This window comes from Caretta caretta, chromosome 1 (assembly GCF_965140235.1).
Source record: "Caretta caretta isolate rCarCar2 chromosome 1, rCarCar1.hap1, whole genome shotgun sequence".
Taxonomy (NCBI): domain Eukaryota; kingdom Metazoa; phylum Chordata; order Testudines; family Cheloniidae; genus Caretta; species Caretta caretta.
The window spans coordinates 187,959,981-187,986,083 of NC_134206.1; the positions used below are offsets into that span (position 1 = coordinate 187,959,981).

Genomic DNA, 26,103 nt, shown 5'->3' on the forward strand with positions numbered 1-26,103 from the left:
TCCTTGATAGTGTCCTTCAGAACAAGGCAGATTAGATTTAAAAAAAAAAAAAAAAATCAGTCCTTTCCCATGGTCTCCCTCACTGTGTTGGTCCTGGTGCCTTCTTTGCACAAGTGAGCTGAAGGATGAAATCTCAGCAAGCTGAGACACCCATACAGACTCAGAGCCCAGCTCTGCTACCGTTTGAGAACTGGGAGCAGGGCTGGACCCTCATTTTGCAACAGGGAGAGGAAAGGGGCACTGCAGAACTGCCTGCCATTGGTTTGGAGTAATGTGAATAGGGCAGTTCTGGTGGGGGGCAAGTGCTGATCACCTTGGAGAGCATCACGAGCCCACTTTGTCGGAAGGATCAGTGCAGTAGCCAACCCCATGCCTGCCAGTGCTGCTGTTGTTCCATTTCCTTCCTCGGCAGTGGTGTCTAAGGCTAGGTGTGAGTAGGTGTGGGGTGTTTATCCGCCACAGGTACAGGAGCTGTCGTATACCTCATTTCTAACTCGTAACTGAGTAACTTGCTTTAACTTTCTCCAAACCCTACAGAGTTGCCAAGTCTGCCCTCCCTCCCTTGATTAACGTTGAACTCTGGCATATAGCAGCCCGTGACCTGCAACCTGGGGAGTGACCCCCTAAAGCCTCTGAATGTCGCTGCTTAAAAGCTACTGCAAAATGAGGGCAAATTGCAATCTTATACTATTTCTTTTGGTTACAAGGGGTCCTCTCGATTAGTCTGTGAATATCCAAAGGCAGCCTCCCTCCAATCTGTGCATGAAACTTCCACAACTGCCTTTCCCCGCTCTCCTGGTGTCAGGACTACACTGAAACTCCAGGGTCGGGCAAGCCCCTGAAGGTTTCTTTCAGCTGAGTGCTGCGTACACACTACTCATCCATTTCTTTTTTTCTTTTTTCTTTTTTTTTTTTAAAAAAGGACCAAAAAAGAAAATTTTCCAAATATTTAATTTTCTTTTTTATTATTTGACAATCTTGTATCCTCCGGGCTGTCCAGAAGCTGCATCCTTGATCCCTTCCACCTTTACTTTGAATGTAGTTCCTCCACCCCCATGGGAAAGAGAAGCTTTGACAGGTCACGATGCGCTGCTATAAGCTGGGGGGGGCGGTTTCTTTGTTTTGTTTTGTTCTTTTAAAATTTCCAGCCAAAACCAAAGATTTCCTAATGATTGTATAAACTCAAAACAAACAAACAAACCAAAGACAAAGGGGCGTCTTCAGCAATCCCATCTGCGAGGCCAGCCCTGGTAGAGGAGGAAGGGGTTCCCAGCAGGCTGCTAAAGTGGAAAGACTGGCTTCCCATGGCCCGATACTGTGTGGCTCTTCCGCAGCAAAGTGGACTCAACCTGAGCCAGGCCATTTCCATCCCACCCTTTGCTAATGTGTTGCAGAGGAAACTTGCTCTTTAAGCTCACAAAAACCCAGGGTGCAGCCACTAGGGGAGGTGGGTTGGGAGAGCAGAAGGGTTGCTGCAGCCAATGGGACTCCTCAGATTGGTTGAGAAGCTGAAGACATTGGTGCATGATTGGCTGCTCTGATAGGTGCTTTAACCCTTTGGGGGCTGGGTGATGTTGATTAATACACGCTGAGGTGCACTTCTGAGCTTTTTTCCCTACTGCCCCCCACCCCCCTCCATAACTGCTTGGAAGAGGCTGTCCTGATGTGAGAAATCTCTGAAAGACGAGAGCTTTTCATTTCTCCTCTAGTTTCTTTTTTTCTATATTTTTATTATTTTTGCAGCACCACTGTGCAACTATGCATTGTATTTCTCAACCTTTTATGCTTGGTAGATGCCTGTGACTTTTTAACTTTTGGGGGGGATTGCAAATGAAGGAACTTTATACATGGATCTTTTTAATCTCAGTTGATTGGGGGGGTGTTTGGTTCTAGGGTCATACAAGCTCTATCCCAAAGCAAAATCCAAATGTTAATAATATTAGCCTGATGCAGATACCAAAGATAATTTCTTTCCTGCAGAACCTTAGACTTGTGTATTAAGTACGATTACCCAGCACTTGCATTAGTCTAACCTCAGTAATTCCAAAGCTTAGATGTATATTTTGGTATATTTCTGGGATATTAAAAAAATTGTCGTTTAAATTCTTGTTTGTTTCAGTGTAATGCTCTTAAAGTCATAGCATGGAGATAACTGAACTGTCCTATTCTTAGTAGTTTGAAATAATAGTATTTTTGTATGTTTTGGGTGTGTCTATGTATGTATTAACATAACAGTTTTCACTGCCTAGGTGTTCATAATTAAAAAAAAGAATTAAAAAGTTCTAAAGTGTACATAATATTCCATAATGAACTTCCACCAGACTGTCAGTTTGGATTGCATTTTCACTGATTGCCATTCCCAGCTGGGATTCCTTATTTTTTTTTAAGGAGACAGCATCCTTAAAGACCTGAATTTACTTTTTACATAACTGGGTCAAAGAGTGTTTTCCATTATTTTCAAGGAGGGGGGGGTGTTTTAGAAAGTGGCCCGAGATTTATTTAAGAAAAATCTTGGAAGCACATTAGTCTGAAAACTATCAGTTTCTCGTTGAGTGAAAAGTTGGAATTTGGGGAAAACCCTTTCCGCTGAAGCTGGCCAATAGCTTTTAGTGAAGCAATGAGTTGTGAATAGTCTGTGGGGGAGTCCTTTTATGCTTCTCTTCAGCCAAAGATCAATTTGCAGTCTGGGTGTTAAAACCCTTTTTCTCACCTCTCCTCCTATACTATCACTTGTACACCTGGGGTCAGCTGAACACTTGAAGTCAGGGACCTTAATGCGACACTTGTACCCAGATGAAACACATTCTCATCTGGTCTTGAGACTGAAATGTGAAAGACCTCTATGATTTTGAAACTGATACCTTTTCCTTGATGGGGGGATAAAAGGGATGCTGTTTCTTTAAAGATGTCCCCCATCCCCCCTGCCCCAGTGGCTGCCTGCAGGTGGCTATAGGCATTGAGAGATTGTGTAGATTACAGTGAATCAGGATGAAATGGTAGATTTTGTGTAGATGCATTTGTCTGCTGTAATTTTTTATATATATTAAACTTACTGTAACTGTACAGTTCATTTCTGTTGTAAACATCATTAAACCATTTTCCAAGTGTTTTAACATGTATGCACTTGTTTGTGGTTTTTAAATACATGTCAATAGTTTGCGGGCAAAAAATTTCCTTATTTCTGTTCTTCAGATCCACCAAGCTGGGCCTGAGAGATGTTCCCTCTTGCTATTTGTCAGTTGTGCCCAACAGATTGCAGGATATTGTGGGTGATCAGCTCTTTTCTAGAAGCTTTTGCTCTGGCACCAAGGCATTGTCCACTCTTCTTTTTTAGAAGAGAAGCAGCAGCCTGGGTTGTCTTCTTGGGACCGTAGGCAAAGTTTCTTGAATGTAAAGACTGAATTTGGAAAATAGGAAAGGATGCAATTACCATGTGCATAGCACTAGGGCCAGCCCGTTAGTCTTCCAACCACCTTGCATGTTCGATGCCTTGCGAGTCCTGGAAGAACTACTAGAGCCAGAGACCGCATAAAGGGGAACTCCCCCACCCCTGGTTCGTGGTTGTCTTATTCCCTAACACAGATGAGGGTTTTTTTTTAAATCCAACGGCAGGAATGGCACAAGGCTCAGGTAAACACATTTACGCATCCATGGCTTCCCCATCAATTTTATTACCTTATCAAAAACCGTCTGAATTGCTGAGCCACCATCACCTTTGTCTTGAATCTGTACTGCTCATCTTTAAACTTATTCTGCAAGGTATTTACAAATTCTTACATTTCTTTCGGCTTTTGTACACTTTCCTTAGCAATATACTCATCACTTGCTGGCATTGTTTTATATAACAGGAACATACTTTGGTGCTGTACTTTAAGTGGGGAAGGAATAGCCCTTAAAAAATTGTGTGGCTTGAGCAACAGTGAGGGAAGAAAGAGGTCAAGTTTTGGATTGTCTTAAAAACTTCCCTTTTTAATTAAATCCCAACTTTCCCAGTGTTCTCCAGCATTATTTCAAATGTCAGTCCTTACAGAGGCCTAGTCCCCTGGCTCACATCATAATGGATGATGGAGGTGGTAAAATCTGTATGCTGCACCACTCCTGTTTTTACTGTGGAACCTCGCCGGTAAAGGCGTCCTAGCTTTCATATATTTCCATTAGCATTTCTGGATGCCGTCCATGTGCTGCAAGAGCTGTTCACACTGGGATGTTGTTTTCTTGATAGCTTGTTGCAGCCGAGCACTGATTCCTCCTCAGCCTGCTTTTAGCATTTGTCTTTCACTCAAGGAACATGTCATCGTCCACAGTAAGAACAGCTCTCCACAGCTAAAACCAGCTTAGAAATAAAGCTACATTTACAGCAGAAAAATATTGGCGCGAGACTGCCCTAGTTATGCTGATTCAGATTATTCTTCCTGTAGATAATACTGGGCGTAGCGATAGCACCTTCCTTTCGAGGACCTTAAAAGTGCTTTAGCCAGTAATTAAACCTCAGCCACCTGTGAGGTGAGGTGTAGTTTGGGGGGGGGGGGTTTTTTGCTATTTAAATAGCCAGAGAAACCGGCTCAACGAGGAGGAAGAGAACCCAAAGTCCTAGTCTCCTGCCCAACACTTGCTGGTACAAAACAGCCACGATCATTAGGAATAGTTTTACAGATATGTACATTTAAAAGCTAAAGCTTGAGATTGTATAGTTTTGAAGGGGGGAAGGGAGGAGGGGAACTAAATCCAGACTCGTCCTACTTTGTGCAATGAATCGCGCATATGTAATTTGCAGTCCTGAAAAAATGGGTGTTGACTGAATGGCCTTTTTGGAGTGATGATTGTTTCCCTTCTCTCCTCCCCCAAAGCATCTGGACTTCTCCGTCTTGCCCATCCACTGCATGAATGCCACTTAGTGAGGGGGCAACGGCTGCATCTGGAGGGCATCATATGTGTCCTTGGTTGCAGAGCTGAGTCCCTGAAAGAAGAAAGAGAGGGTAAGGCGGATGAGGTAGACCTTGGACCAATCGCCTGCCTTTAGTCTTGTGTTCAGCACACTAATCTGGTCTGTAGCAGTGATGAGAGGCACTTGTTCAGATCACTATTTCCCTTGAAGATGAAAGGTCAATGGCTATCAGTTACCCTGAAGGTAAGATGCATGCTGAATACGGGTTAATGAAAAACACTGCTATAGTAACTTACCCTGAAAGCTCAACAGTGCTTTACAGTACTAGCCTCAGCAGCAGCACGTTCACTCACATAATGGCTATGTCTGAACAGTGGACAAATGTGTCAGCTAGGCAGAGCTATGCACCACAATAAGCTATGACCAACTGACAGTGCATTCTGCTTCACTAAATTTGCCTCTGCACTGACCCAAGTAGGAATTTCGACAGGACACCTGAGTTTAATACCAACTTCTGCCACCAGCTTGGTGCATTTGGTATGGCAGCAGCACTGCAGATGGAAGAGTACTCATCAATCCCTTTCTCCCCAGTTCAGTCCTCTGATTTTCTGTTCCAAAATGGTCTTTGGCATCACTCCGTTAGCTGTGACAAATGGCTTTATTTACTTTACTTGTCCCAGCATCCTTTGCACTGATTGCAACAGATTACTAAAGTGATGAACAACCAGCACACAAGATTCTGGGGTACTTGAGGCCCAAAGGCTCCATCTACAACTAACTGACCAACAAGCTGCTGGGACTCCTGCAGGCTGTAGATACTGGCTAAAAGCAAGATGCTCTGTGCCGCTTTAAAGGTATGTTTCTTAGCTCAGTGGCTGATACTGAACATTCATAGGTTTACTTGGTCCTCCAGCCAGTCCTACCTTTCTGTGAGTCTATAATCTCACAAGGGCCTAGTTGAAACCAGCTTTGAACAAAATCATTGCGGCTGGTTAGAGCTGATCAGCCGATGACCATTCAGGTTCATGGCAACTTTTCAGGTATGTATGGGTCTGCGTAAGTTATGTTTACTGGGGATGTAGAAGATCCAGGTTCAAGTCTTTGTTCTGCCTGATTGCGATCAGAGGGTTTTTCCCTACCCCAACTCATTCCAAATCAAGCCAAGTAGAGACTTTAACCTGGGTGTCCCATATCCCAACCCAGTAACCCAACAGCCCAGCTGTAGCATGAGTCAGTCTCCATTCCACTTCAGCAAAAATGTTCTGTTCTCCTACTGGGGAATCTGAGTGATCAAGCCTGCAACTAAGGCCTTCATGGAGAAAGCGTCTCAGGGAGATCCCACTCAGTCCTCAGCTACAAGTATGACCACCATGACAAAGTTGCTCACCGAAAGTTAAGTGTAGGAGAGAAGGAAAAAAACCTTTTTTCCCCACGTCCCCCACCTTGACTCTCCATGAGGGACTTCCCTAGGGAACATAAGATGATCATCTCAGTTTCAGTGCCTTTAATACATCTGCCAGGCTACACTAGCAACTTAGGTTGGTTTAACTGCGTCGTTACAGCACCGTTCTACTGACCTAACTCATGGTGTAGACAGTGCTATGGCACTGGGAGGGCTTCTCCCCTCGAGCTAGGTACTGCCTCTCAGGGAGCTGGAGTGCCTGGGCCAACCAGAGAAGCTCCCCTGTCAGCGTGGGTAGCATCTTCACTGAAGTGCTACAGCCTTTAGTGTAGACAAGCCTCAAGCCAGGCCTGGTGGTTGTTTCATGAAAGAAGTTCACAATAGTTTAAAATATTGAGCTTAAAAATGCCAAACCTTTATTTTAAACCCGTCACCCAACTTTTTTTCTTCCAGTTCAGTTCCGGTTCAGGTAAAAATACCAGTTTGAACTGGTGCTGCAGCGCTGGTCCAACTCCCTGCTGCTAACCTACCCTCTCCGCTAGTGGTCAATGCCACATGTGCCAGAGAAAATGAAAATCCCCTAATGAACCTGCCTGTTCAATACTGTGAGATAACGAAAGTAGCTGGTGGTGAACTAAGGAGAACTAAGTTTTTGATTTCACCTTTGAGTCGCTGCAGGTGCTAGGCAGCCCTTAACCAACAGTTGGTCATATTAGGCAGCAGCTAAGTCGAGCTACTTCAAGAACAACCAGACACATCCTTTACATGTTTCAGAGCAGCAGCCGTGTTAGTCTGTATTCGCAAAAAGAACAGGAGGACTTGTGGCACTTTAGAGACTAACCAATTTATTTGAGCATGAGCTTTCGTGAGCTACAGCTTATGCTCAAATAAACTGGTTAGTCTCTAAGGTGCCACAAGTCCTCCTTTTCTTTATCCTTTACATGTTACAGCTGACCTATCTGGATCAGGGACTATAGAGCAGACAGAGGGAGCAAATGATTGTTTTAGGAAGTCCAGCTGCCAGAGTTTTGGGACTAGTGTGGAGCACCTCCTTCTCCAGCTGGAAAATACAAATAGCAGGGACATTTTAAGGTGATCTGGGCTACTTTTAACAAAGGGTTACAGCGGGGTGTTCTTAGCTTTGAAGTAGCAGCAGCATATCGCCTCTGGTCACACAGACACTCTAAAGCCCCATAGCATCATCCATTAGCAAACAAAGGTTAGACATACAGTTAGGGGCTGCAATCCAATTACTGAATTAGATGAGAACATTAATATGTATGCACTCCCTACCTGGTAGACGCCATCGTTCCCTTTGCCTCGCCGCCTCTGGTGCTTTGGGAAGTAAGAGAAGCCATGGATTAATAGCCACTACTGCTTTGTGTAGTAGGGGCACTGTGATTTACTGTATTTCAATATGTAGTGTTCACAAAAGTGCCTCCTATTTTATAGGCCAGATACAATTAAGAAACGGCCCTCATTTCTCAGGTGGTGACTGCTGCATGCCAGGTGGGGGCCAAGTGACTCTGCACTCCATTAAATACAGAGGACAATGCAGTAAGTTTCCTAACCTTCAGCTCTTCATCCAGCGTTAATTTTGTGAACAGCCTATGATGCAAAGGAAGCACTCATGGGCCCTTTAGGAAACAACAAACTCAAACAGCATTCAGTAAAATGACATGCACGTAAACAGCCCCAGAAGCTGTCGGTCTCTCTAGGCTTTCAGAAGAAAAACCGGCCTTATCACCTGGATTCCAATCAATGAAACATTTCCCTTGGAATGGTGTTTTGTCAGATCAGCCAGCTGACCACAGCATCATGCAAGATGCAGGTTTCCAAGTGAACCAAGTGTGACATTTCAAAGAGTGGCTGCAGCAGTCCTTAGGCACTACGATGTATGTATGAAAGGGTGAGCTGACAAGCTGCATGCACACCCCCATCTGAGGGGGTTAGGTGAACATTATCAGTGTCATGCCCACTAAAGTTAAAGTTTACACTAAATACCCTTGTTTTCACAGCTTTCTGAAACAAAATACTCTTATTGAGGATGAAATTCTCCAATTTGTCTTTTTCTGAGGGTGAATTTTTTTTTTTGGACCTTTGGGCCCAGGCCCATATCTGTTTGAGTGACAGGAAAAGGAAAGGGGTATTTACCTTTTTTTAAAAACAAGTCTACCTATGCAATTTTAACAAGAACTACCATAAAGATGCTTGAGAGTTGAAACTCAGCAAGGGTATGATCCTTACCCAGAACCATGAGTGCCTTTATTTGGTTTGAGGGGGGGGGGGAAACTGGAGCCCTTGTAAACTGTGCGCCAAGTGTGCAAAACAGACTTTTCCCAGTGATGTTTGCAAACTGACACATAGTCCAAAATTCACTTGGCATCAAACATTCAGAACTTTGAAACTACAGCACCGCTTTTCTTCAGACTTTCCCCTGAAACTTAAATTAAGCTGGGAAGGAAGAAAATTGGTATAAATAGTTTTTAAAAATCAGCACATTTAATTTTTTCCCTGAAGTTATTCTGCAGGCACAGAACTGAATGCCCAGCATAACGGCAGCGGTGTAACCGTTTGTTTCTAGTATCGATGGGATACAACCTTCTGTCTAACCTCTAAGGCTGCACTCAAGTCATGAACAGAAGTAAAAGTTACATTACTAAGACCTGGATTTTATCGAGTGCTTTTCATCAGTAGCTTTCAAAGCACTTCAATATTTAATGTATTAGCTGTTTGGAAAGCACTAGTAGACTGCGGCTGCTACTGGAAAGAAGTCAATTCTTGCTTTACTGGGGTGGTTTGGTTTTTTTTTTAATTGGGAATTAACTTTGTGTGTGTTGTAGTGGGAACCTCTTATATGGGATGGAAAATTCTTTGCATCATTATACCTGCCCTTCTTGAAAAGAAAGGTACCACTCACCTCTCCCTTCTTCCCAATTTCACTGTATGCCTCGCCCATCTTGTCCTTCTGCAAAGACTGGCAACCAAATTTAGAGAACAGCATTAGCAGTGTAAGAAGTCATGCTAGCCCCATTGATATCCTTAGCCCCACTGCAGAGTTGCTCCTTTCCCTCCCTTTCACTTCTAATCCCTCCCCTCCCTCAGACAACTCCTAGCCTTAGTTCCATCTATATGAGGTTGGTTCTTTGAGACCTTCTCCAGTCCAGTCTCTCTTAAAGCAGTTTCTTGGAAATTTGACAGCTAATCAAATACTTCTGTATGATGTTTAGCTCAGTCTTCCAACCCTTCTCTTAAACTTAAAAAGGGAGGGTATCATCCTGTTTCCTATATGTTCTTCCAATCTTCTTTTCCAACCTTCTAACTGCAAGCATCCAGCTTAATGCATTCATTTCCACTGTATTCAAGATCTGCTTCTCTCTTCCTCAGTGCCCAGCATTCAGAGCCACGCAAATGTGCAGGCCTTATTACTGTCTTGCAAGATCTTTGTTTTCAATTTGCTAGGCATTCGCCTATTGTAGAGCACTCAGCTCACTTCTCTCCATTTAGTCCATGCCTTTCCTGTTCTGCTTAAGTTAGTTGCTGAGCTCACCTTTATCCTCTACTATCGAACCTAGGTCCTTGAACTTCTGTACCTGTTAGTAATGGCTGCCCTCCAGACATAGTCTTGGCATCTTCCTGCAAGGTATCGAATCAACAGCCCCTATACTCTGTTTTATTGCAGCTGATTTTCATGCCCTTTCTTTCAAGTATGCCCCTCCATCTCTGAAATCTTCTTCCACTTCCTCTTTGCTCTCCCCCACAAGCACATCATCAGCCGCAAAAAGCATGCGGCAGGGTGCCACGCTCTGGCTGTTTTCTGTTAGTGCATTAAGCACCCATGTAAATAATAAGGGACTTTTTGCCAAGCCATGGTATACTCCAACTCTTACTAGAGACTGTTCAGTTTCTCCATATGGCCTTCTAACTGTGGTAACCCTGATACAGATCCTGGATGAGTCTGGCTAGCCTTCAGCCATCTGTTTCATTCTCATACACCACCAGATGACTTTTCTTGGACTGTGGTCATGAAGAGTCAAGATCGATTCGTATTATGTGCAGGGTTTTCCTCTATAGCTCAGACTAGTTGGTTTTTGTGTGGCACATTGCATGGGACAAGCCAATGAATATGCAGCATGGATGGAATCTAACGGACTATTTATTCTACCAGTACTTCTTCATAGCACCAACTCAAGGTAACTTGTAATTGGCTCCTTCACTAGAAAATCCCAGGGTCAACCAAGGTTCAGAACAGCTCCTCTGGCTGTAGAGTGGTGACCATATCACCAAGGGTTATAGGCACCCTATTTAGAGAGAAAAGCTGAACTGAGGGCCGGCACAGGGTACTGCTCAGGCTATAGAGGGAGGGAGAGAAAGGAGCTCTGCAAGGTCAGAGGAAGAGGATATCCTCCTGGCTGTGCTATGGGAAGGGGTTTACTAACTCTCAGGGACCTGCTGCAATCAGAACCTGTGCTAACTCAGGTGGTGCTGAAAGTCTGTAAGGGAAACCGATGGACTCCTCCATGCAGCTGTAAATTCCCAACACCCAGGGAGAAGTTGAGCAGGACTCCAGTGCTAATTCTCCAGATCACTATGGCTGTCTGCTACCCCTCAGGGTAGGATATTGTTCCCCTTCACTGTGGTAGTGTTAATGAACCAGTATCCTAAGTAAGATGCTTCTGGGGATGCAGTTAGTTACAAAGGAAGTTCTGCCAATGTTACTTCAGAGAGAGCAGGCACGGGGCCAACTGGAAGCAAAAATATTCCATAGACTGGGGCAGTAAGTGCTGGGGGTAGGCAGTGTATCTCTGTACAGTCCCCATCCTCGCCCTATGAAGTGGGTCAGTCTAGCTCATTTTGGGGAAAGGTGACTGCCTGGGGAACATATCCAAAACCTGACCCACACAACATCAGCACAGAGAGACACTGCTGCATGAGAGAGTGTATCAAACACTGCCTTGAGCACTCTGCAGCTCCTTCGTTGGGTTACTCACAGTGTAAACAGCGTCCTGAGGCTTCTTTCTTCTCTGCTGAAAAACAAAGGGGAAGGGCTGAGTACACAGCACTGTGTCAGCATCCTTTACCTCTGTGCATAGGCTGTGTACGAGCCATAGCTATGAAAATGGCATGGTTATGTACTGCCATGTTTCTATGTATCCAGTGTACACAGTGGATGCATATTACTGCCATCTTTTTCCACATACGGCTCTCCAGTCTGGCACCTGGACAGATGTGTGTAGAAGAGCTGCTGCTTTGAAGTTGTTTATTTTTATTTGTTATGCTTACTGAAGCCTAATCCTTCCTCCCTTGATCTGCATCACAGGGAAACACTGAGCAAGGGGAAGGCGTCCCCTCCCTCTTCAGCAGCAGTGAGGTCTCAGCAAGTGCAGTTACTTTAGCAAGTGCCAGTGAAGTAACATAAAAGTCAAAGTGTCACGCAGATCTACCGTGAGCCACTCAGCCCCTGTATGCCCTGCCCCCACATCCGTTGGGTTTGAGATGGTGTGTGATTTCCTATTCTGGGCTGTTAGCTCCTAAGAAAGGCATGGGTAAAGATTTTACTGTCTGCACATCAAAGGCTCCAGCCTCGTGTTGTGTTAGGACTCTTCTGTCTCTATCCAAGGTCGTCCCTTGCCTTGTGAGAGACCTGAAGAGAGTTAACTACAGGCTTCAACACGAGCAGCTAGCAGGGCGTTCTGAGTCCCCTGAAAGGGGGAGTGTTAGGCTCAAGATTGTTGCTGGCCCAGCTATGTTAGGGAGGTGATTACCCAAAAAAAGCATTGGAGATATACTAGCAACGCCCTCCTAGAATGGACACAGGTATGCTGCCAAAACTGCCCGCAGCTTAGGTCAGTTCCCTGAAACAATCAATCAATCTATAGTGCCGTAAGTGCAGTTTGTGCTGGCCCAGCTCCGCTGGTTTAAAAAACAAAAAACGCATACACCCCCCTCACCAACATAGCTATGCGAGGAAAAGGTTTCAGGGGGTTATGTGAATTATGTCTAGCCCTAAGCCCACTGTGGCTAAGGGCATATAGGACCCTTGTCACAAGAGGTTGAGCTGGTGCAGGATTTCCACAACCAAGTCAGTTTATATCCAGCAGCCCTCAATTCTAGCCACACCACGGCAGCGTGCCAGCTGCAAAAGCCTGCTTAAGGTTGAACTGTCACTTGAGAATCTCCAGTAACCTGCTTCAGCATTAAGGCATCTACTCCGGTTGTGGACAAGTCCTGAGGGGCAGCATAGATGGTACATCAGACATGTGTGGCTAACAGAGGATAATGGTGCCCTGTACACGTTAGCCAGGACATCGTGTGAATGGGTACATGCACATCTTTGAGAGAGGGTAAGCACAAAAGGAAGGAAGGAAAGTTAAACAAGAGTGCAAGTTAGAGGAAATTACCTGATTTCTCCCTCCCATTTCAAGGTCAGAGCCTCTCTTTTTAGTTCCCAGAACATCATAGTCATCTCTGGTTGTACGAGACAATTTCTGCAATGAAAAAGCAAAAGAAGTCAGAGTGACAGAGGCTGTGCTAATAAGCAACTTAGATCTTGGATTAGTTAACACTAGAAGGAAATTCCAGTTCAACATCCAATTTACTGCACAAGTTATAACTGATAAATAAGCCAAAAAGTAGTTTTGAAAGAAAAATAATCAACACTAATGATCTAGAGCTGTATGCATCAGCCACCCTGCTTGCTAGTCTATCCACTAGAATTCAGATCTTCCTGACCCTAGAGCTAAAGGCAAATCACAGTTAGTTGAAATAGGATTATGGTTTTTATACTGTCTCCCTCTAGTAGCTGGGGATGTATACTCAAACACTGGAGCAGATTTGATTGTATTTAACAGAAGATACACTGATACCATATCTATATCAGCCATGACATTACACCATTGATGTTTGTCCCCCTTTTAAAAAGTCTTGATTTGCATTCAATAAATTCAGGAAACCCTTTGCCTGAGCTCACTCTTGATTGGGACTGTTTACTTTACAAAGTAGACAAATATGAGAGGGCTGTGATAGAAGTACCCAAAATTAGGCATGATATAAAAAGAGGCTAGATCAGGTGCTTCTATTCTCCCCATCTCATATCAAAAGAATGAGGAGACATTCAATGGACTTGAAAAGATGGCAAATTCAAAACATACAAAAGAAATACTTTTTCATCCATTCAACAATTAGATGATTCTTTGGCCACAGGATGTGGTTGAGGTCAAGAACATGGCAAGATTCAAAAAGACTGTACATTTACATGGATAAGACTATCCAGAGACTAATAGCTAATGCTAAAAAGTTTATTGGAAGAAATCTAATACCTTCATGCTTCAAATCTTAAACTAATCTCTAGCTATCTGGGGCTAGGCAAACACTGCACGAGGACCAGATTCTCACATCTGCCTACTGTGGAGTTGTTTGTATTATCCACTGCAGCATCTGATACTGGCCACTATAAAAGACAGGATATTGGTCAAGAAGGACCATGGATCTGATCCAGTGTGGTACTTCCCCTGTTCTAGGATACATAGCAAGTCACATGACTAGACCAATGGAGACATGGTGACTTGAGCCACAGGAGATACAGTGATCCCTGTTACTTAAAGAAGAACCAGAATCGCCCCAGTCGTGCTCAGATTCTGCATGTCTGATCCCACCCCATCTTCCATTCAAATCCAAAACCTGGAAATGGACAGTTCCTACTTCTGGGGTCTAGCTCTGATCTTGCCTAGATCCCCCTGCCCCCCACTAGATTCCACGCTCACCCTTGCTATTTTCTGGGAGGAAGAGCCACAAGCCTCCACCCTTCCTGGGCTCTTTAGAGTGGAGCCACCTCAGGGACTACACAAAGGTTTTTGGGTGTGCAGTTCCTGTGCGGCACACCCACAGCAGGGAGCAGACATTGCTGCTGCTGCCCTCAGTGGGGAGAAGAGGGTCAAGTCAATTACTAGCTCTTGCAAAGCGCCAAATACCTAGGAGCCAGGTATGGGAAGGGGTTTGTGGATGCCTCATTCAAAAAAACGCAGGAGCAGTAAGTGGGGGCCCTATTGACAGAGAGGATGTGGGGGAACAGGGGTTGAGGGAGGGTAAGCAAGCAAGCAAACAAACATGGCGCAGTGAGATTTCCACCATTTGGATTCTAATGCTGGATCCAAATTCAGACCCAGACAGCTGTCAGGGTCAAATAAAAATACAACCCCCAAATGTTACCTCCGGGGGTATTTGAAGTTAGATCTGGACCCCAGCAGGTCAGTGAGTCTCAGTTTACACTGAAATTCATCCATTTGCTGCAGCTCAAGACAAGATCAATTTCTGACCAGTAGGCTCTTCCACTTACTCTGGTCTCACCAAGCCTGAGAGGCAGGTTAAAAACATCAGTACAAGCATATTCCTGTTCTAGGGCTGATGCTGGTTAATTAAGCAAGGGTAGCATGACATAACTCTCTCTCTTGTCCCCTTCCCAAGAGTTTACTATACTAGTGCCTTGTCATGGTTGAATGGAAGATAGTCATGCCACTGTGCTGTGCCATATTGTCCCTATCAGCAAAGGGAGAAACTGACAGGATGCAAGTGTGTAGAAGAAAAGCTGTATAACTGAACAGATCTCTGAGCATTAGCCAGCCTCCTTACCTGAGAACAGGTAAAAAATCAATCAGTGTAAATATATTAGTTTATAAACCTTTAATCACCCTCCCTCATTTCTAAAGGTAAAATAATAAAATTCTAGTAAATCTAAAATAAATTCCTGTCAGGAGATCAACAGCACATTGAGACATTGGGGGTTGTTTGGTTTTTTTTTAGAAGACATACAATATTATGTATTTTTACAAGTAAGTGTCTAATAGTGATAGTACAAGCATATGGAGCTATTACAAGTGTAGTGTTCTGGTCCATTACTAGAGTACTCTTTATAAGCATAGAGGTTAGACTTGGTACCTTACAGACAACCTATGGTCTACTCCCTTTCCAGCAACCCACAATGCAACATTCAAGCAATAGTTAATAAATAACCTGGGAAGAGTTCACATTTGACCCTTAAAGCGTTGCATTCCAGATATCCATATTCTAAACCCTACCACACAGAGCAGTGAAGAGACACAGGTGCCTTAATTGGGGCTACTCAAATACGTACCTACTACTCAGTGTGAGGCAGTACTGCAGGGTCAGGCCCCCTGTAGAGGAAAGCATACGCTGATGGGCACATGTGTGTTTCATGGACTTACAGACAGCACTCTGTGATCCACACACCAGCTCCTGTGCATGTATTGGACTGGCTGCATCTGCCAACTGGAGAGCGCTGGCTCAATACTGGAATTAATTGTTCCCGCCCTTCCGGTGAATGGACATGCCAAGTGCACCTCCTGCACATTAATAGCGTCAAGCCTTAAACCAGAGTCCTAGTGTTCTGTTGGTAACAGGTGAGTGAGAAGGAAGTTTCCCCCACGGTGAGCCATTAGGAGCTCGCCCCAGTGGGAAGTCACTTCCTCTTGTAGCTACTGCACTGCCCACTTGTGATTGTTCCTCATTAGTCTGCCTCATCTAGCCCATCCTGAGAGCCTTCTGGCCAGAAGAAAGTCACCTCATTCAAAGGACAGCAGGAGAAGAGAGCATGTCTGGATGAGCAAATTAAAAACATGTTGACATAAGAGCAGCAGTCACTTACATTATACACGTCATTCTGATCCGGCAGAGCTTGGGATTCAGGAGCGTTGCTGAACTGAAAGAGAGAGACAGCAAAGTGAGCACCTGGCAATGGCAGCATAGTAGACACAGCCCCCGGGGGAGTTATTCTTACCTTAGGTGGGGAACCTACAGACTAACAGCCCTGCCAGTGCCATCAAGAGTTTGCCATCTGGGGTGCCCAAAAGGGCCAAAAAACTATACAAATTCCTGCCCTGCTCTCCGAGGGAGCTTTCCTTTGTATTTCAGTCCACTCTCAGGCTTGGTCATCCTTTTAATGGTGCTTTATAACAGCCCTTTGGAAGCTGAAACACAGACAGGATTTCCTACTGAATGTTCCCCTCCACTGTGCCCGTGCACACCAGCATGCTACAGCAGGGTCACCGTCAAGCTCCAAGCCAGTTATTGGAAAGTCTCTTATGAGGGCAAGGGCTGCTAGCATTAATGCCAGGTCTTTCATGGGTCCCGCCCTGCAGGATCAAGCTCTAAAAGACTAAGGACACCTTTTAAGTCTCCAGGCTGCGCAGCGACAGAAGGTGCTATATAGATTGGGGGAGGGGTGTTTGAAAATTTTCCTCTTAAGTCTGAATATTTTTGCTCCCATCTGCACAACTCTTGCAACCAACCACACACACTTCTCCTTGGCCTGCCCAGGCTTAGTTGTTTGTTGTTGTTGGGGTTTTTTTCGGGGGGGGGGAGGGGAACGGGGGTGTGAAAGAGCAGCAATTTGAGTTCTGAGATTTTTCAAAAAGTGAAAAACCACCAAATTTTTACAAGTGTTTTAACCTCTCATAGCTCAAAAGGAGCTTGGCCTAAACATTTCCAATTTGTTTTATGCACTGAAAACTAGCAGACAGACTCCAGAAATGTAAACTTAGTCGGACATTTAGGGTTCCCCCCCACACACACACACACACGAATGGCATAGCCTCCTTTGAATATTTGGCATGCCCTGTAGGCTACAGAGCTGCTAAACCTCCTTCTTACTACAATGGAGTTTACAAGGTTAGTTTGCATTGCCTATATTCATTCATTTTAAAAAGATGCATCTCTAGGGGCCCATCTGGTGCTCTGGGCCTCTGTCTCATACATTCATCACAATATAAGCAGACAAACGTGCACCCATAAATATATCCACGTCAAATGACACCCTCCTCAGCAGACTTACTAAGAGAGAGAAGAGACAAGCTTTGCTGCGTGCTTGGAAGATTAAAAAGTCTGGGCTCCAACAGATTGTGGAGTGGGGTTCAAAATAGAGGACCCTCAGAGAGCACCCTGCTCGCAGCTCCTCACTTTTATAGTGGTCACGCCATTTCAGCCTCTGCTGATCCTGACTAGCACAGTACACATTCATGGGAAGACAGACAATCTCGGGTAACTAGGTCCCAAACCTACAACGTCTGCTAGTGCAGTTTGATCCCTACCAGCTAAGGCAGGTGCTTTGCCCATGCCATTTTGAATCAGGCACAGTAGGACATTGACTCAGTGCCAATACATTGGCTCCAAGCACACCTCTATGGAGCAGCTGTGCCTGCCATGTTGGGGTACCTCCCCCCAACTCCACTACTTTGAAGGGACACAGGCATTGCTGTATACCCGTTAGCGCCACACTTACAGCTAAAGCACTTACCCCAGACAGCACATTCAGAACTTGCATTTAAGATCTCTGAGACCCCAGCCTTGCATGGGTGTGGAGTGGGCTCTAGCAATCAGTATGGATCTCATAACCTCTGCAGTCTGAAGGTGCTTGCTGGCCCTTGTAGCAGGCTTAAAAGGGGGCTGGAGCAGTTGTAGTCGCACAGACCCTGCCAAAGCAGGCTGATGGCTTGTCAGGGGCCATTATCAATTCATTTATATACAATTCCATCACAGGGCAATGAGACAGCTAGCAGTTCTTTGAAGGCCTCCTCTGCCTATGCAGCAGCCAGGAGAGGTACCAGTTCTACAGCCTAATAGCTAAAGCAAAGAACTGACAAGCTCTACAGACATGCAGAGCCTCTAAATGCCACAAGACAAAATAGCTTCTATTCTAGTAATTTATGAGATCTGCTGGGGAAATGGTTACATTTTTAATTGCACTGAAGCTGCTCTGGGTCTCCTGGGGAATTCAGCAAAACTTCTTTGTAGCCAACTTTCTACACAAGAAGGCATCACACAAAAAGCTTTCTACCTCAGACATGCCTACGTAGCAAAAGATTGATGGAGGGTTTGTCTACACAGAATGGTTTTGAGACTATATACAGGGGTAATTGGGAGAAATTTAGTGGCCTATGATATACAGATCAGACTAGAGGATCTGACTGTCTCTTCTGGCCCTAACCTATGAATTTAGGCAAGGGCTTTGCACTGCACGTACGTACAGAACTTTGTATACAGACACCACTTTCTAGAGAGAAGAACACCAGGTAGACAGGACTTGCGTGTACAGACTCTTCTTGCTGAGGGGAATCAAAACAGCTCCTCTTTGCTCTCCCCATCATGACACTGGGAAGGCTGCAGACTCCAATATTATAGCTCCATCTTAAATAAATGGAGTGGTACCAGCGATGGGTTTGTCATCCTGCCTCTTCCTCTGAAGCAACAACTTAGTTATTTGCTATCACTGAATTATTACTGTATACACATTCAGTTAACAGCTAGACACATTACAGAAGGTAGGCTATTCCATCTCCTATGGGTAAAATCCACTACCTAGGACATCTCCAAGTAGATTACATGCACCTGCTGCCAATATTCAAATCACCCTGCAAATCTGTTAACCTTAGAAGGGGAATGAATTTCTCTCACTTTGATTTCTCACTTTAGAGAAGTTCTGGGCTGGGAACAAGCAACAGCTGGGCTAGTTCAACCCTGCTTCAGCATCTTGCTGCTCCAGGTTCACAAGCTCCCTGGCAATTTTACTGAACCACGCCTAATGCCCGCTCTCTTTCCCCAACAGCAGGACAGGTCCATGACTCCTGCAGTCAAGTACAACGTGTACTTGGAGGGGCATCTGTACGTCTGTCTTTTCGCTCTGGCAGGCTCACACAGACTAGCAGTCCTAGAGCAGCACTTTCATCTGGATTTATAACGGCAGCCAAAAAAAAAAAACCTCACAACTCCTTCCTGCCACTGCCGAGTTCCATTCATTTCTTCTAAAACTTTCTTCCTTCTGATTTTCGTGGTGCATATGCTGCCTTGGGACACTGTTTATCTGTGGAACAGATGAGTGCCAGCAGCTGCAGGGCAAACCACCCCTCTGCCAGCCCCAACTAGCATACCTCCGCCCTGCCTGGGAGTACCCGCGAGAAGAGAGATCCAGTTCCAGGCCTATTCAATCCTTGGCTTCTCCACTGCAGGCTGACAAGGAAGGTGCCTGTTTTGAGTGGGGTTTTGGGCTGAACCCATTGATTAGAGTAGACTGAAACCAGAGGGAGATTTCTCACTTCGCCAGTCAGAGCGGAGATGCTGGGGAAGGGCTGCTTGCCTAAGCCAGGGAGAGGAGGGACGCTCTCCTCTGTTTTTAGCAAAAAGCAGGGGTTGTGCTTTTCCCCGGCCCCCTCACATTGGCCTCTGGGGGGAATTGGACTGAAGCCACCAACTCCCTTCATGAGTCACTGAACAGTCCATCACTGCCCACTTACCCCTGTCACAGCTCCCAGCCGGAGCCAAGCCTCCTAAGACTCCATGTATCCATTACCAGTCCCCAACTCGACATCCAGAGTGGTGGTTTTAAACACAGTTTAGCTTGGGATTTATCCTAAGTGCTCAGACCCTGTTCCTGAGGTATTCCTCTCTCACCATTTATCATGGTCTCTTCATTTCAAAGAGGCATAAACCAACTCACAGTGCTGACCCAGCATCTCCTACCTATTCTGTGCAGCCTCTGGTACTGTCCCCACCACTGTAGTATCAGAGCAGCGTACAGAGTTAAGAAGGACCCAGAGCTGCCAAGGTACTCCGGCTTTATTCCGTTGAAGCCAATGAAAGTTAGGAGGCTAAATATCTTTACAGCTCTGGGCCAAGGAGACTGGCATCTATCATGTGAGGTTTCCTCCCCTTCAGGGAAAGGTTATGTCTCAGAGTTTTCACCTGAGACAGCCAACATCACTAATCACTTTTGAAGTTTGGGTACAGTTGAACTGCATGGAGGCTACTTCAGTTAGAGTTCCTCAGCTACTGGTGTTCAAGTTTCCATCCATCCCTCTGACACCATCTCCTCTCTGGCAAAAATGCCCATCTTTACTGCCCACTTCTCCCACACCAAGCCTTGTGCAGAAGGAAAAAATAATCCCCAACAAAATCGGTAGGCCCACTGCTTTATCCTTCCTCAAATTCTTCCTCTGTTATGACGCCTGTAAACACCACTAGCAGAGAATGCCTCAGCAAGGAAAGGCTACTGTTTATTTTGCACAAGCATCCACATTTTACGGTTATTTTGTCCCCCATCCCCACTCCTGTTTGTCTGTTTTATACACCCATTTTGTCTTGTCGTAAGTTGAGATAGTGATCTTTCTGAGGCAGGGACTGTCTTTTCATTACCGTGACTGGGCCCCATGGCACAACAATAAACGTGCGCACAATGGCTACCAGACCCACAATTCCTTACTCTGTTGTCAGGGTGTGTTGGGGTCCCTGAGCCTTCAGGGCTGAACTATTATCACGTGACTGTCATGTTGCCTAAAGGCAGGAAGAGCTCTGACCACGGCTTGAATGAGGCAATATCAGGCTGGGGCTGGTTGGCATTGTTCTTTATGTCTATACCTCGTCCAAAGACCAGGCCAAAGGTGGGGCGTGAGCCAAAAATCACCCACAAGTTCTAAGGTGGAGAGAGAAGAAATGCATTTTGGATTCAAGATCGTGTGGCTGCAGATGCTGAATCCTCACAGGATGTGGACTCTGGGGAACCTTGCCATCATCACCCACAGTGACTAGGTTGGCTACTTTCTGAAAGCTCCCAGGCCCCTCCTTGTACTTTCCATATTCTGATGGTGAGTGGGTGCGACTCTTGAAGGAGCACTGCCTGTTTCTTTTTAATTAACCCACCAGTACAGATCACCAGCTGCAATGTTTTGCTAGATTTTGCATTTTATGCTTGGGAAAATTCTTCTGGGCCCTGCTCTGGAAAAACAAAATCAGTTAAGACTGCTCACAGCCCACTTCAGAAAAGGAAAGGCCTTACCACAAAGGAAGTTGCAATAATCCTACCATGCTTTCCCTATATCTTCAACGCTCAAATACTGAACTGCTTTCACTCCCGCCAGATCCCAGTGCTTAGCAACAGGCTCTCAGGCATCACAACGATCAAACTGCAAACCCAGCACTTCTCATTTGCAATGGGAGCTAAACGATCATAGGCTTATACACCAACTTTCAAGCCAGGCAACTATCCAAGAAAAGCTGATCTTCCCCCAACCACTTCCCAGTCCATAGACAGACTGGATTACGTGACAAACACCTAATGGTTCAGTGTTTTGAGGAGACACTGTGGCAATTAGACTAACCTTAGCTTTCAAAAAGAGGGCCGTAATGATGACTGCATAGATGAAGAGGATCCCATCCAGTATGTAGCACAGTCTCGGGTCTGTCAGTCCCGGAACCGGTGCAGCATCTGTACAGAAATACCAAGTACATTAATAAAAACAAGGTCATCTGGGTTATAATATACAGGCTGGCGTGTATATGGCTTTGCTGCCCTCTACTCAACAGAGCAACAGCCACTTCAGTGTGTGTGATTATGTACCCCCATAGCGGCTGGAGTCCTACAAAAGGACATACAAGCCCTAAGGCAACTGGCAGTAAAGGAAGACTCTCTTTTAGCACAAGAGGCTAAAGATGACTGTTATGAAGCAGAAAGTCCAGGTTCTATTCCCTGTGGCATGTGTGCACAGTTTTAGCTGGCGACTAGGACATCTGCATATCTGTGGTCAAAGATCAGCTACAATGCAGTTATTTGAAGAATGCCTGACATAGACAACTACTACCCATCAAGTCGGTCATTAGGATCCAATATTATCCCCTGCAGAGAGTCATGGCAACAAGAAGTTGTGACACAGAAATGCTGTTAAGTGTTGGTGTTTATGTCCTGGGCCCAATCAGATGATATGGTTAAGGGGTTACCTCCCGATCCCATCTTATGGCAGGCAGCAGAATGCCCTGACTCCAGTGGCACCTATTACAGTCATGACTACACCTTTTCAGAAAACTAAAAAGAGGAGCCAGAGCGGAGAAATTCAGCTGTGGAGCCAAAAGTTCAGGTCCAGAAGTTGGAGCAGTCTTAGATCGAGGGTTCAGGTCCAGAACCATCTGTAGAGGAAAGATTACAGTGTAATCTAAAAAGCAGAGAAAGATCACCTTTCCGGGAAACGGAGGAAGGTAACAGGTTATTTGAATTGCAAAATTAGAGGGAATTCAGAGAAGGGTGAAAAAAGTATCAAGAGTACAGAAAACTCATATGAAGAGAGAATGAAAAGTCTGGGATTGTTCGCCTTAGGAAGGAGATGAATAAGAAGGGACAAGTACATAAAATAATAAATGGTGTAGAGAAGGTAGACAGGGAGAACAGCAGTTCCCAGTCTCATAACACAATTAAATTAAAAAGGTGGCAAATTCAAAACTGATACAAGGAAATACTTTTTCACAAAACATGTGATTAAACTATAGAACTCATTACCACAGGAAGTTGTTGAGACCAAGACTTTAGCAAGATTCAAACTTGGCATTAATACAGATATCAAACATATCCAGAATTACCATAATTCATTATAAAAATTGTGGAAGGGGTATAAAACCTCATGCTCCAGGGTCTAAGCCAACCTCTAACTATTAGAGATCAGGATGAGACTCACATCTGCTACTGCAGGGTTCTTACACCTTTTTCTTTACAATCTGCTACTGGCCACTGTCAGACAGGATACTGAACTAGATGAACCTTGGATCTGACGCAGCCTGGCAATTCCTATGCACCACACATGACAGATGTTAGTCACGTTGCTTAATGCATTACTGGAACACACGCTGATATTACGGTGGATGAGGGTGGTATAGGAACCTTTACAGAATAGAACGTTCTATATGCTGGATCTCTATTCTGATTGGTGTTCCCACAAGGCCACTCACTCTAAAAAGCTTTTTGCAGATAATGTTTTTTCTATAACAGCCACATCGATGTGAGGAAATCTGCCTTCTGCAGGATCAAAGTGTCCAGTAAGTTAATGGTGCTGGATTTAAAGAACTGTATTCATAGAGAGAGACTGGGTACACTCAAACTTTTAGTCATGTTTTAACTCTTGATAATACAATTGTAAATTCTAATGTGGACACTATACCAGTATTTATTCCAGGACACAAATGTTTGCTGCTAGTTGTGTTTAAACTGAAGGGATTATTACACTGAGGCAGACGAAATTGTCAATACCATAAAATGATTTTTCTAAATTAGGAATTGACATTCAATTCAAAACAGTTCATGTGATTAGAAACCACACACTTACAGGGTATGTCTACACTTTGAGCTAGGGGAGTAATATCCAGCTTAAGAAAACACACCCACGTTAGCTTTGACGGAGCTAGCATACCAACATAGCCGTGGCAGTGTTTGCAGCAGGAGGGGCTAGCCACCCTGAATAATTGTGTAGCATCTTAGAGAGGTGTGTATTCAGGGTGGCTACTCTTCCACTGCTTGCACCGTCACACCTAGGGAAAGAAAGTGGTATATGATCCTCACCCTTCTATAAATGCCTTTTAAAGGATACTCAACATACTTTACAAATATCAATTAATCTTCACCACCACACTCATCTGATATAGGATTATACCCCACTTCCAAAAGAGTAAACAGAGGCAAGGAGAGGTTAAGTCACTTGCTCAAGGTCCCACAGTAAATCTATGGCACTGCTGGGAACAGAATCTGGTCTACACTATGAGTTTATGTCGAATTTGGCAGTGTTAAATTGAATTAACCCTGCACCCATCCACACAACGAAGCCATTTTTGTCGACATAAAGGGCTCTTAAAATCGATTTCTGAACTCCTCCCTGACGAGGGGATTAGCACTGAAATCGACATTGCTGTTTCGAATTAGGGTTAGTGTGGACGCAATTCGACGGTATTGGCCTCCAGGAGCTATCCCACAGTGCACCATTGTGACCGCTCTGGACAGCACTCTGAACTCTGATGCACTGGCCAGGTGTACAGGAAAAGCCCTGGGAACTTTTGAATCTCATTTCCTGCTTGGCCAGGTGAGCTCACCAGCACAGGTGAGCATGCAGTCCCAGAATCGAAAAAGCTCCAGCATGGACCGAATGCGAGGTACTGGATCTGATCGCTGTATGGGGAGACGAATCCGTGCTATCAGAACTACGTTCCAAAAGACGAAATGCCAAAACATTTAAAAAAATCTCCAAGGCCATGATGGATAGAGGCTCCAGCAGGGACGCAACACAGTGCCGCGTGAAACTTAAGGAGCTCAGACAAGCGTACCAGAAAACCAAAAGAATCAAACAGACACCCCAGGACAGAGCCCCAGACATGCCACTTCTACGCTGAGCTGCATGCAATTCTAGGGGGAGCCGCCACCACTACCTCACCCCTGTCCATGGACTCCGATGATGGGGTACTCTCCGCCATGCCTGAGGATTTTGCGGACGGGGAAAATGAGGAGGACGACGACGAGCTTGAGGAGAGCAGACAGCACACCGTTCTCCCCAACGGCCAGGATCTTTTTATCACCCTGACTGAAATGCTCTCCCAACCCAACCAAGCCAGAGAAGGGACCTCTGGTGAGTGTACCTTTTTAAATATAATACATGTTTTAAAAGCAAACATTTTTTAATAATTAATTTGCCCCGAGGACTTGGGATGCATTTGTGGCCAGTACAGCTACTGAAGAAGTCTGTTAACATGTCTGGAGATGGAGTGGAAATCCTCCAGGGACAACTCCATGAAGCTCTCCTGGAGGTAATCAAAAAGCATTTGTAAAAGGTTTCTGGGGAGAGCAGCCTTATTCCGTCCTCCATGGTGGGACACTTTACCATGCCATGCTAGTAGCAAGTAATCTGGTATCATTGCATGACAAAGCCTGGCAATGTGTGGTCCTGGTGTTTGCTGGCATTCAAGCAACATCCGTTCTTTATCTCTCTGTGTTATCCTCAGGAGAGTGATATTGTTCATGGTAACCTGGTTGATATATGGGAATTTAATTAAGGGGACATTCAGAGGTGGCCGCTCCTACTGGGCTCTTTGCCTGTAGCTGAAAAGAAATCCTTCCCACAGTTAGCCAAGTGGTGGGGGGAGGGGGCATTGGCACTGAGCTGTTCATGTTTGGCTAGCAGTGATCTTCCCTGATACCAGCCACGCAGTGGGGGGAGGGGTAAAGCAATCATCCCAGAGAATTGGATGGGGCGGGGGGTTAGTTTGGTTTCTGCTGCTGCACATTAACATGAAAACCACAGCACTAAATGGCCAACTCAACAGGCTTTGCTTGGTATGGGAAAGGAGGGCGCTGCTGTTATGAAGGTTGCAGAAGCTGAAAGACTATGGCTTACCATGGCCACCTGCAAGCCGCATTCTGTTGCCTGGCCCTGCTTGTGTGTTCTCTAACACCAAAGCCGCAGGCACTCAATATAAGATGCAAAATGCGACCTTGTACCGAAATCACATATGCTATGTAATGTGAATAGTGTTGTTCACCATGAAAGAGTATAGCCATTGTTCTGTAAACTGTATCTTTTTAAATACTTCACTCCCTTTTTTTCCTCCCGCAGCTGCAAATGTTTCAAGCCTCCCTCCTCCATCCCAAAGGCTATCTCAGATAAGGTGGCGAAAAAAAAAGCACGTGCGCTGAAATGTTCTCTGAGGTCATGCAGTTGTCCGGCACTGACAGAGCTCAGCAGAATGTGTGGAGGGACACAGTACAGGAAAGCAGCCAATGAATGTGAGGACAGGAGGGACGATCGAGATGAGAGGTGGCGGCAGGAAGTTCAGAGGAGGCAGGATGCAACACAGGGGCTACTGCGGGATCAAACGGACATGCTCCGGCATCTGGTGGAGGTTCAGGAATGGCAGCAGGATCACAGACTGCTGCTGCAGCCCCTGTTTAACTGCCCTCCCTCCTCCCCAATTTCCAAAGCCTCCTCACCCAGACGCCCAAGAACGTGGT

At 45.2% G+C, this 26,103-nt stretch overlaps 1 protein-coding gene across 5 annotated transcripts in view; it reads right to left on the reverse strand.

Moving 5' to 3' along the window:
• Positions 1-932: 932 nt before the first annotated feature.
• The window catches only part of CD247 (CD247 molecule), an 87,309-nt gene continuing 62,138 nt past the window's right edge, over positions 933-26,103 (reverse strand). For 3 of the 5 annotated variants that reach the window (XM_048869675.2, XM_075118032.1, XM_075118036.1), the window contains exons 2-8: positions 21,449-21,555; positions 15,949-16,002; positions 12,689-12,775; positions 11,279-11,314; positions 9,208-9,264; positions 7,581-7,622; positions 933-4,957 (exon numbers count right to left, since the gene is read on the reverse strand). In XM_048869675.2, coding sequence (XP_048725632.1) covers positions 4,892-4,957; positions 7,581-7,622; positions 9,208-9,264; positions 11,279-11,314; positions 12,689-12,775; positions 15,949-16,002; positions 21,449-21,555 — 449 coding nt within the window. In that variant the 3' untranslated portion in view covers positions 933-4,891. Of the gene's footprint in view, positions 4,958-7,580; positions 7,623-9,207; positions 9,265-11,278; positions 11,315-12,688; positions 12,776-15,948; positions 16,003-21,448; positions 21,556-22,064; positions 22,138-26,103 lie in introns of those variants that run through there. The other 2 variants (XM_048869696.2, XM_048869685.2) reach the window with 2 other exon arrangements.